The 13,302-nt window shown below is 37.7% G+C and overlaps 1 protein-coding gene across 1 annotated transcript; it reads right to left on the bottom strand.

The window, feature by feature from the left end:
- Positions 1-12,016: 12,016 nt before the first annotated feature.
- LOC133785641 (protein FAR1-RELATED SEQUENCE 5-like) lies at positions 12,017-13,054 on the bottom strand. Its single transcript, XM_062224862.1, has one exon. The coding sequence runs from the start codon at positions 13,052-13,054 to the stop codon at positions 12,017-12,019; it is 1,038 nt and encodes a 345-aa protein (XP_062080846.1).
- Positions 13,055-13,302: the final 248 nt, after the last annotated feature.

The following is a 13,302-nucleotide window of genomic DNA, read 5'->3' on the forward strand; positions in this document are numbered from 1 at the left end:
ATTGCCGCAAAATCTTTTTAGATAGACTCTGCCCCCCATCATGATCTCCACAGAACCCCTCGTGCACTTCAGCCAATAAGTTTTTTGACTGGTCGGGTGCTATGCACCTTAGTAGAGGCAAAGAGTACCCTCTTCTATACAACACCCCATCCATCATAATATACCTAGCAGCTTGCCTCATAACTTTCTTTGCTTCATTACGATAATCTGGGAGGATTCCTTGCTCAAGGTAAGTAATGATGGGTGTCATCCAAGTGTCAACTACTGTGATGGGCATGGCTTCTTGTTCATTAATGCTCGGCTCTGCCAAGTATTCCACTGGTACTATATTCAGAGTTTCAGCATCTTTTGCACTAGCTAATTTTGCTAGAGCGTCTGCGTTAGAGTTCTGCTCCCGTGGTACCAGCTTGATAGTATACTCTTCGAATTGTGCTAGTAGATCCTTGGTTTTATTCAAGTATGCCATCATGCGTAGGCCCCTTGCTTGATATTCCCCTAAGACTTGGTAGACCACCAATTGGGAATCACTGTTTACTTCAACCGACCGGGCACGAACATCTCTAGCCAAGCACAAGCCTGCTAGGAGGGCTTCATACTCTGCCTCATTATTAGAAGCGTTAAATCTGAACCTTAATGCGCAATAAATTAAGTGCTTCTCCGGCGTGACTAATATAATTCCTGCTCCTGAATGATGTTCGTTTGAGCACCGATCAACAAAAAGTTTCCAAGCAGGAAGATCCTCTCTCTGCCAGTTACACGCTCTTGCTGGTCGGGAATATCGGCAATCCCAGTACATTCAGCAATAAAATCTGCCAAAGCCTGTCCCTTAATAGCAGACCTCGGTTGGTATTTGATTTTGAATTGGCCCAATTCAACTGCCCATTTAAGTATCCGACCAGATGACTCCGGCTTCTGTAAGACTTGACGTAGGGGCTGGTCGGTAAGGACTTTAATGGGATGTGCCTGGAAGTATGGTCGCAGTTTGCATGATGCAAGTACCAAGAAATAGGCCAACTTATTGATCACGGGATACCTGGACTCTGCTCCTATCAGTCGCTTGCTAACGTAGTACACCGGACGCTGCACTTTATCTTCTTCTCGTACTAGAGTAGCACTAACAGCATGCTCTGTGACTGCTAGGTAAATAAAGAGGTCTTCCCCATCAACTGGCTTCGAAAGAACAGGGGGTTGAGCCAAGTGTTCCTTTATGGCTTGAAAATCTTGCTCACATTCTTCCTTTCATTCAAACTTCTTGCTTCCTCTAAGCAAGTTAAAAAACGGGACACACTTGTCTGTTGATTTAGAGATGAACCTGCTTAGAGCAGCAATCCGCCCAGTCAAGCTTTGCACATCCTTAATTCTAGCTGGAGACTTCATTTCTGCGAGCGCCTTTATCTTCTCTAGATTTGCTTCAATTCCTCGTGAGTTAACAATAAACCCGAGAAATTTTCCAGAACTTACTCCAAACGAGCATTTGAGGGGATTCAACTTCATGTTGTACTTTCTCAGTACTGCAAAGCATTCCTCCAAATCTCGTACATGTCCTTCAGCTTCCTTTGACTTCACCAGTATGTCGTCTATGTACACCTCCATGTTCTTGCCGATTAAGTCACAGAACATGCCATTCACCAAATGCTGGTAGGTGGCTCCCGCGTTCTTCAAGCTGAATGACATGACCTTATAACAGTATAGCCCTATGTCTGTTCGGAAACTAGTATGCTCCTCATCGGGAGGATGCATACTAATCTGGTTGTACCCTGAGTAAGCGTCCATAAAGGACAAAGTTTCATGACCAGAGGTTGCGTCCACTAACTGGTCTATTCTTGGCAAAGGAAAACAGTCCTTTGGACATGCTTTGTTCAGGTCGGTAAAGTCCACACAAGTCCTCCACTTTCCATTGGACTTGGGTACTAATACTGGGTTTGAAACCCAGGCAGGGTAATATGCCTCCCTTATAAACTCGTTTTCCTTTAGCCGCTCCACCTCCTCCTTGAGAGCCTTTGCTCGATCCTTGTCAAGCAACCTTCTCTTCTGTTGCACTGCTGGATAGCTTTCATCCACGTTGAGCACGTGAGTGATCACAGTTGGTGAGATACCCACCATATCCTTGTGTGACTAGGCGAAGACATCTTGATTCCTCTGCAAAAAATCTACCAGCTGTGCTTTTACTTTTAACCTCAGCTTTTTCCAACCTTGACTCCTCTGGTCGGGTCATTCTCATCTATTGGAACCTCCTCTAACTCTTCCGTAGGTCCCACCTCACTATCATAATCCCCAAAGCGAGCATCGAAGTCCATTCCCTCGCTTTTGGCAACGCCCTATTTGGTGACTTCATCACCGGATGGGGCTTGTTGTTCACTTAAACCAAGAGTGCTTTCTTGGCCCAACTCTTCAAACATTACTTCCTGATCAGCTACGACTGTAAAGCTTTGGTCGACATCCATCTCCTCTACCTTCTCTCTTTCTGCACATACAATCATGCTGTTTTCTTTAGCCCCCATTCGTGCTTTAGCCACCGAGGCATTATAACATTCTCTAGCTTCTCTCTGGTCTCCTAAGACGCAACCTATGCCTACACAGGTCGGGAACTTCATAGAAAGGTGCCATATAGAGACTGCCGCATGCAAGGTTGTGAGTAGTGGTCGACCAATAACCACATTATAGGCGGACGGGCAGTCGACTATCAAAAACTCTGTCATAACTGTCTCATGCTTGGCAGCATCCCCCATTGTGACTGGTAACTTGATCGTTCCAACCGATGACAACCCTTCTCCAATAAATCCATAAATGACTTGAGAGCATGGCTTCAAGTCATTGATAGATAGTTTCATCCTTTCAAAGGATGATTTGTAGATAATGTTCATAGAACTCCCCATGTCGACCAGGCATCTCTTCACCTTCATCTTTTCTATTTGGACTGTCACGACGAGAGGGTCATTATGAGTATATCTCACGTGTCGTGCATCATCTTCAGTGAAAGTGAGGGACTCACTTTCGTACCGTGGGTTCTTCGAAGGCCGCTCCTCTACAGTCATGACCTCGGACGTTGATGCTGCGTCCAACTCATGTCGGAGTGTTCGAGCATATCTCTCCCTTGCCTTGTTGCTATCCCCAGCCAGATGTTGACCTCCACATATGGTGTCTAGAGTGAAGTCCACTGGCTCGGGTTGCAAAGGTGGGGACCGCTGTCACTTAAACCCAGGATTATTTTTACTTCCCTCTCCTTGGGTCTTTTCTGCTCGATATTTTTTCAATTTCCTCGACCGGAGGAGAAACTTTATCTCGTCCTTGAGATGAGTGCATTCATTCGTGTCGTGACCATAGTCTCCATGGAAACGACAGAACTTATTCAAATCTCTCTTACTCATCTCCTTCTTGATGGGTGGGGGTTTCCGGTAGGGGAACTCCTGATGACTTGCGAGATATATCTTCGCTCGGCTGGCCGAAAGAGTGGTGTAATTGGTGAACCGAGGTTCATACTTAGTTGGCTTGTCGTTTGGTCCCGACTTAGCCTTCTTTTCATTGTGGCGGTCAGACCCATTATTTTCACGTTTCTTACCACCACTTTGATCATTTCCACCATTCTTGGGAGGATCAGTCGATCCGCTCGGATTGTTCAGGCCTTTCTCTCCCTTCTCGATCGCGTCATCCAATTTCATATATTTATCTGCCCGGTCAAGAAATTTTTTTAACGTTGAAATTGGGTTGAAATGAATATTGTCCCATAAAGGACATTGATAGATTATGCCAGAAGAAATGGCCACCATTTTCCCCTCATCGCCAACTGCAGTTGCTCGGTGGGCTTCTCTCATGAACCTTTGTATGTAGTTCTTGAGAGATTCATCTTTCCCTTGTTTAATATCTGCCAAGTGATTGGCGTAAAACGGAGGGGTCCGAGCAGCACTGAACTGCCTGCAAAACTCTTTCCAGAAACTTTCCCAAGAAGTGATGGAGTTTGGCTTAAATTTCCAATACCACTCTTGGGCAGTGTCGGATAATGTAGTGGGGAAAACTCTGCACCGATATTCATCACTCACTCCGAGCAGCTCCATTTGGTCCTCGAATTTCCCCACATGCCTTATCGGATTTGCCTTTTCTGTATAAACTGGCAGTATCGGTGCTTTGTACTTCGATGGTGGCTGGGCTGCTCTAATTCGAGCACAGAACGGGCTGCCACTCCTGTGGTCTACTGGATCGATTGCAGAAGGTCTTTTTGACAGACCTTGAACTGCTACTGTCAGAGCATCAAGCTGGGCATGGATGCCTGGGGCCACTGCTTGGGACTCATTCTCGGGACCGCCTGGTCGGGCGCTCCTATCCGGCACACCTTCATCAAGTATTTCTACTTGACTGGTAGGTCGGTTCGAATCTCGCCCTTCGACCGGGACGGTCCTTCTCCTGTCGGCAATGACATCTCTTAGATCCTTCTGAGAAGTATGCCTCCCTAACCGATCGAACACCATACTCCGAGTTTTTTCGGAAGGCCTGCCGTGCGGGACATGCTCCTTGCCACTGCGCTACTGGTTGGGATGCAGTGGTGGCCTTCCTGTCTGTGCTGGGTGGTCTTTTCCTCCTCGCTGGTTGTTGTCATTCTTTTCCTTCGACTGGTCAGTGTGATGACTATCAGCTTCATCACGACCATGCTCGTCTTTGAAGTGCGAAGTTTCTTTACCTCGAGGAGCTCTATTTTGCTCCTGCTTAGGTGGAGTTTTCTTACTGCCTGACTTGTGACTTCTGGATCTGGAAGTCTCTGATCGGTGGCACCTTGAGGGGGTTATGGAGTTCCCCCTTTGGGTTGAGGCAGTGCCCGATTGGACCCCATGTTCTTCCCGACCAGATGGGTTACTACCGCTTCTATTTGGTCCTCGAGAATTGGGTATGTCAGTGTTTTTGCGACCAGCTTCCATGGTCCTTGCTCCTTGGGTGGCTGCTCCTCGTGCTGCAGCTTGGGCATTGGCCTGGGCCAGCTGCTTAGCTGCCTCCAGAGCGAGTGCAGCCTCACGATGTTGCCTATCGGCCTCCTCCTACCGTCGCCTAATCTCTTCGCTCCTAGCGTCCATCTCCCGTCTTTGCTGCTCAAATGCAGCCTTCTATCTAGCCATTTCTTCAGCGAACAACTCCTGTCGGGCGTTGAATTGTGCCATTTCCTCCTGGAAAGCCCCCATGGCTTCCTGGAGTGGTTCAACCTCTAGAGTCACGTCCTCGAGCAGGACTCTAGGCTCAGTCTCATGGTCTTGAGGACCAGGACCTTCTGATCTAGTAGGCTCTCTAGAGGAACCTGGCTTCTTGGAGGCCGCATTGGTGTTCTTAGGCACCATGATGCTACAGTGATTGTCTGTCTTTCTCTTCAGGCTCTCAATGAAAGCACCAAAATGTTGACCGCGTTTTTGGCCAATGATGTGTAGACGTCAAAATGACAAAAACCTTCAAGAGAAAAATATGACACAGACAATTTTTATAGTGGTTCAGCCCCAATGTGTTGGTAATAGCCTAGTCCACTTAGAGTTATGATTATGAATCTACACTCAAGATCAGATTAACCTGAGTCAACTGAGTTTCTTCAGTGCAGATGAAAAGAATACAATATTTCTCTCAAGATACAAATACTCTCTCTGGAAAATTAGCATCCGAATCCTCTCTATGATGCCATGAGCTTTGTATTTATAAGCCCAGGATCGTACAAATGCAGTCCCTCATAATCGGGATATTTCTGTTATTCTTTCAATATTTAATTAATAATAATATCTAAAATACAACAATATGCGATTCTTTGGGATAAAATGAGAGATTCCCGCGCCGGTATGACCGATTCTAGATGAAGCCGTTACTGGGATCTTTTGTGTAGCACTGTCCTACTTAGCCGGTCCACATCACACCCAGAAGGAAAACTGAAGGGCCAAAACACTTCACTGGTCGGCCAAACACATGTCCGGTCAGCCAAACACTTGACTGGTCGGACAAGCACCTAACCGGTCGGACAAGCACCTGACTGGTCAGACAAGCACATGACTGGCCGAACAAGCACCTGACTGGCCAGACAAGCACATGACTGGCCGGACAAGCACATGACTGGTCGGTCATGACACTTTACTGGTCAGTCAAAAATCTTCACCGGTCTACCGGATCACTCCTAAGCCAGATCACCGAGCTATTCCTTGTCATTTGTCACTTCTATTGCCACGTCATCGTTTTCAAATTTTGGGGATAACAAAATCAATATAAACGATATTTATATATGTATTTATAAACTTAATGAATACAATTTTTTTATTTTTTATTGAGAATAATACAATTTTGATGCATAATCATATTACTTACAGGAATTAGCACTGTCAAGAGACAACAATAGTTAATTGAAATAGAGTCAAATACGGTTTTCATCTATGGGTATGGTTTTGCATTCTTTGTTATTTTGTTTGAATATTATTTGACTGCTTTGAGAATGTATCATTTATTTTTCAACATACTTATATTTGCAGATTATTTTATTAAAGATTATGGAATGTGATAATTTAGAAGAGTATCAATCATGTCGAAAGTTAGACTTTGAAGGTAGAAAAAATATTGAAGCTAAGGAAAGAATAGAGATAATTCATTCTAAAATTTTAGATGAAGAAATACCAAAAATAGATATGGAATTTGGAAGTGAAGAAGAATCATATAATTTTTACAATTCCTATGCTTTTAAGGTTGGATTGTAAATTTTTTTACAATTTTTACAAAAAGATCAAGATGGTAAAATGATAGATAGAATGTGTTTGTTGTTCTTGTGAAGGATACCGCAGAAGAGATAGACGAGATAGGAATGTAAAGTATCATAGAGCTGAGACAAGATTTGGGTGTTTAGCGAGAATGAAAGTTACTTCTTGTCAAACTGATAATTATCGTGTAATTGAGTTTGTTGCAGAACATAGAAGAGTGACTGCTGCTAAGGTAGCTGAAATCGATATGGCTGACCGTTCGGGGATCGCTTCAAAAGAAAGTTGTGAATTAATGGCAAGGAGAGCCGGTGGACGAGAAAATCTTAGTATGATTCAACTTGATTATAAGAATTATTTACGGACTAAACAGATTGTCCAAATGAAACTAGGAGAAACAGGTGGTTTTTTAGAATATCTTCAGCGCATGCAATCAAAAGATCCAAACTTTTTTTATGCTATACAAGTTAATGTAGATGATTTAATAACCAATATTTTTTGGGTGGATGCTGCTATGATAACATCGTACTTTCATTTTGGTGATGTTATTAGTTTTGATACTACATATCAAAAAATCCAAGAAGGAAGACCTTTTGCTATGTTTCTTGGAGTAAATAATCATAAACAAACAACTGTTTTTGGGACTGCACTCTTATATGATGAAACTACTAAAACATTTATGTGGTTATATGATACTTTTTCCACAGCAATGTCTGGGAAGAAGCCAAAGACAATTCTTACTGATCAGGATGCTGCTATGGCTAATGCACTATCTTCACAATGGCCATAAGCATATCATCGCTTGTGTATTTGGCACATATATCAAAATGTGGCAAAACATCTTAACAGTGTGTTTGAGAAGTTTAGAGAATTTTCAAAAGATTTCAGTAACTGCATATATGATTATGATGAAGAAAGTGAATTTGTCAAAACTTGGAATAATATGCTTATCAAATATGATCTTTTGGAAAATGATTTGTTGAAACAGATGTATGACTTACGAGAGAAATGGGCTTTGGTTTATTGTAGAGAGATATTTTGTGATGATATGACGACTACCCAAAGAAGTGAGAGTATGAACAATGCAATAAAAGGTTTTGTCAGTTATAAATAGAATCTTTTACGCTTTTTTGAAATTTTTGAAAGATTGCTTGATTATCGTCGCTATGAGGAGTTACAAGCTGATTTCAAAGCGACCTAAAGAAAAGTAAAATTGTTATTTGAGGTTGAAATTTTGAAGCATGCATCAAGTTTTTATACACCAGCAGCGTTAAACATGTTTCAAACTCAGGTTTGTGAGAGTTATGATTGTGTTATTACTTTATATGATGAGAATGAGACATTGTTTAAGTACAAAATTTTCCCTATTAAAAAGCATCTTCATCATATTGTTGAATATGATTTAGCTGACGACACAGTGACATGCTCTTGCAAGAAATTTCAATTCACAGGTATTTTGTGTTCACATGCTCTTAAAGTTTTTTCTGAAAAAAATATATTGAAAATTCTTTCTCGATATATTTTGAAAAGATCGAAAATTAAGGCAAAGGTGAGAGATGAATTGGATAATTGTGCAACAAATGACCATAGTGAAGATCCTAAAATTGCTATGGTGAATCGTTATCACGAGTTGTGTAGATTATTTCAAACTTGTGTTGTAACAAAGGCATCAAAGAGTGAGAAAGCATACAATTATGCTAAGAGTGGTCTTACAAAGATTGTGGAAGAAATTGACGATCCATCAGATGACCAAATCATACATAGCTATGACGAGAATCAATATTCCAACAGAGAGAGGAATAATATTAAAGGAATCAAGACAAAAGGAAATGTTCGTGGTGAATCTAGTAGGCCAAAAGGAGCTCTTGAAAAACCTAGAAAGAAGAAAAAAGTTTAGCGCAATAAGGTTTCTTCACATCATATATTCTATATTATATCTACATTTCATAGTAATTTAAAATATTATGTCTCTATAATTTAATTATTTGTGTTATGCTTTTTTAGAACGAAGGATCGGGTGGAAGTGGAAAGAAATTTAATCAAAATAGCTTTGATGGTCCACATCAACATGATCCATTCATTTTTGGTGCATCACAAGTATGTAACTGTTTTTTTTTATTATTTAATATCTAATTTGTATGCCAATTATTGTTTTAATTGATGTATGATTCTTTGTTTAGGCTTCATCTCATTTTGGTAGAGATAGACAGCTTCATTTTGAAGTCTCTCTTTCTCAACAACCATTGCAAAATTCAGAGTTATGTATATCTCCACTTAATCTTAACCAAGTACGTATATTATTTATTTACTTTAAAATGTACATATATATAATTCTTCTCATTAATATAATGTTTTGAGAGAATAACACGTTATTATTTTGTAGCATGAAAGTCAAAATGCTTACACTAATCTAAATAACAATATGAGTATGATGGAATTGCTACAACAGGTACATTTGTATATCATACTTTATTTACTGAATAAATATAATATATATATATATATCTTATACATATCTAATCTATTAATTATGTTTGTTTATTTTATGATCTATAGACTCATTACTTTCATACAAGCTTTGAACTTCCTCAAAATCCACCAAACTCTTGAAGGAAGACACTTATATTAAAAGTTGAAGATAGACGCTCATAGTAAAATAACTAAATCACTTTTTATGCAAAGATTTTATTGACAATTCTTAAACATGTTATTATTTAAGTTTTGATTAATTTTACTCCTTATTTCTTTTTTATTTTTCTATAGTAATCTTTATGATATTTTCACAAAGAATAACAAAAAAAATTACTATAGAAAAATAAAAAAGAAATAAGGAGTGAAATAAAGATTAATCAAAATATCAAACTTTTAAATGAGTGACTTATTATTTAAGTTTTGATTAATTTTACTCCTTTTTTCAAACTCAGCTTATATATAAAAATAAAAAAGAAATAAGGAGTGAAATTAATCAAAACTTAAATAATAACATGTTTAAGAATTGTCAATAAAATCTTTGCATAAAAAGTGATTTAGTTATTTTACTATGAGCGTCTATCTTCAACTTTTAATATAAGTGTCTTCCTTCATGAGTTTGGTGGATTTTGAGGAAGTTCAAAGCTTGTATGAAAGGAATGAGTCTGTAGATCATAAAATGGACAAACATAATTAATAGATTAGATATGTATAAGATAAATATATATATAGGGAGCGACTACAACGCATCTCCTTTTTTTGCAACACTGGTGCATCCTTTTTCTATTTCGGCACTTGGATAGATATAATCCCAAAATTTTTTATATGACGGCGTACATTGTAGGTATTTATAATATCCTGCAAATTTTTAAGAAATTCTTAATAGTTTACGAAGCCGAAAATATAGTGCAAACTGTCAAATTTTACACGCATACACAAAAAAACAGGCACGCGTGCAACAGACAGTTTAGATCATGTTTCGGTACCATAATTTATTTAGAATTTCTTAAAAATTTGTAGGATGTTCTAGATAGCTATAATGTACATCATCATATAAATTTTTTTGGATTATAACTATTCAGGTGCCGAAATAGAAAAAAGATGCACCGGTGTTGCAAAAATAGAGGATGCGTTGTAGTCGCTCCCTATATATATATTTATTCAGTAAATAAAGTATGAAATACAAATATACATGTTGTACCAATTCCATCATGCTCATATTGTTATTTAGATTAGTGTAAGCATTTTGACTCTCATGCTACAAAATAATAACATGTTATTCTCCCAAAATATTATATTAATGAGAAGAATTATATATATGTACATTTTAAAATAAATAAATAATATACGTACTTGGTTAAGATTAAGTGGAGATATACATAACTCTGAATTTTGCAATGGTTGTTGAGCAAGAGAGACTTCAAAATGAAGTTGTCTATCTCTACCAAAATTAGATGAAGCCTAAACAAAGAATCATAGGACAATTAAAACAATAATTGGCATGAAAATTAGATATTAAATAATAAAAAAATAGTTACAAACTTGTGATGCTCCAAAAATGAATGGATCATGTTGATGTGGACCATCAAAGCTCTTTTGATTAAATTTCTTTCCACTTCCACTTGATCCTTCTTTCTAAAAAAGCATAACACAAATAATTAAATTATAGAGACATAATATTTTAAATTACTATGAAATGTAGATATAATATATAATATACGATGTGAAGAAACCTTATTGCGCTAAACTTTTTTCTTCTTTCTAGCTTTTTCAAGAGCTCCTTTTGGCCTGCTAGATTTACCACGAACATTTCCTTTTGTCTTGATTCCTTTAATATTATTCCTCTCTCTGCTGGAATATTGATTCTCATCATAGCTATGTATGATTTGGTCATCTGATGGATCGTCAATTTCTTCAACAATCTTTGTAAGACCACTCTTAGCATAATTGTATGCTTTCTCACTCTTTGATGCCTTTGTTACAACACAAGTTTGAAATAATCTACACAACTCGTGATAACGATTCACCATAGCAATTTTAGGATCTTCACTATGGTCATTTGTTGCACAATTATCCAATTCATCTCTCACCTTTGCCTTAATTTTCCATCTTTTCAAAATATATCGAGAAAGAATTTTCAATATATTTTTTTCAGAAAAAACTTTAAGAGCATGTGAACACAAAATACCTGTGAATTGAAATTTCTTGCAAGAGCATGTCACTGTGTCGTCAGCTGAATCGTATTCAACAATATGACGAAGATGCCTTTTAATAGGGAAAATTTTGTACTTAAACAATGTCTCATTCTCAACGTATAAAGTAATAACACAATCATAACTCTCACAAACCTGAGTTTGAAACATGTTTAACGCTGCTGGTGTATAAAAACTTGATGCATGCTTCAAAATTTCAACCTCAAATAACAATTTTACTTTTCTTTAGGTCGCTTTGAAATCAGCTTGTAACTCCTCATAGCGACGATAATCAAGCAATCTTTCAAAAATTTCAAAAAAGCGTAAAAGATTCTGTTTATAACTGACAAAACCTTTTATTGCATTGTTCATACTCTCACTTCTTTGGGTAGTCGTCATATCAGCACAAAATGTCTCTCTACCATAAACCAATGCCCATTTCTCTCATAAGTCATACATCTGTTTCAACCAATCATTTTCCAAAAGATCATATTGGATAAGCCTATTATTCCAAGCTTCGACAAATTCACTTGCTTCATCATAATCATATATGCAGTTACTGAAATCTTTTGAAAATTCTCTAAACTTCTCAAACACACTGTTAAGATGTTTTGCCGCATTTTGATATATGTGCCAAATACACAAGCGATGATATGTTTATGGCCATTGAGAAGATAGTGCTTTAGCCATAGCAGCATCTTGATCAGTAAGAATTGTCTTTGGCTTCTTCCCAGACATTGTTGTGGCAAAAGTATCATATAACCACATAAATATTTCAGCAGTTTCATCATATAAGAGTGCAGTCCCAAAAACAGTTGTTTGTTTATGATTATTTACTCCAAGAAACATAGCAAAAGGTCTTCCTTCTTGGTTTTTTCGATATGTAGTATCAAAACTAATAACATCACCAAAATGAAAGTACGATGTTATCATAGCAGCATCCGCCCAAAAAATATTGGTTATTAAATCATCTACATCAACTTGTATAGCATAAAAAAAGTTTGGATCTTTTGATTGCATGCGCTGAAGGTATTCTAAAACACCACCTGCTTCTCCTAGTCTCATTTGGATCATCCGTTTAGTCCGTAAATAATTCTTATAATCAAGTCCAATCATACCAAGATTTTCTCGTCCACCGACTCTCCTTGCCATTAATTCACAACTTTCTTTTGGAGCAATCCTTGAACAGTCAGCCATATCGATTTTAGCTACCTGAGCAGCAGTCACTCTTCTATGTGATCTATGCAAATGACTCTTATTAGGACTCGATGTTACATGAGTATCTTCTACAACAAACTCAATTACACAATAATTATCAGTTTGACGAGAAGTAACTTTCATTCTCGCTAAACACCCAAATCTCGTCTCAGCTCTATGATACTTTACATTCATATTTCGTCTGTCTCTTCTGCGGTATCCTTCACAAGAACAACAAAACATTCTATCTATCATTCTACCATCTTGATCTTTTTGTCCTTTACTTCTACGAATACTAAATCCATCCTTAAAAGCATAGGAATTGTAAAAATTATATGCTTCTTCTTCACTTACAAATTCCATATCTATTTTTGGTATTTCTTCATCTAAAATTTTAGAATGAATTATCTCTATTCTTTCCTTAGCTTCAATATTTTTTCTACATTCAAAGTCTAACTTTTGACATGACTGACACTCTTCTAAATTATCACATTCCATAATCTTTATTAAAATAATATGCAAATATAAGTATGTTGAAAAATAAATGATACATTCTCAAAGCAGTCAAATAATATTCAAGCAAAATAACAAAGAAAGAAAAACCATACTTGTAGATGAAAACCGTATTTGACTCTATTTCAATTAACTATTGTTGTCTCTTGGCAGTGCTAATTCTTGCAAGTAATATGATTATGTATCAAAATTGTATTATTCTCAATAAAAAAATAAAAAAAATTGTATTCATT

This window comes from Humulus lupulus, chromosome 6 (assembly GCF_963169125.1).
Source record: "Humulus lupulus chromosome 6, drHumLupu1.1, whole genome shotgun sequence".
Classification (NCBI taxonomy): Eukaryota; Viridiplantae; Streptophyta; class Magnoliopsida; order Rosales; family Cannabaceae; genus Humulus; species Humulus lupulus.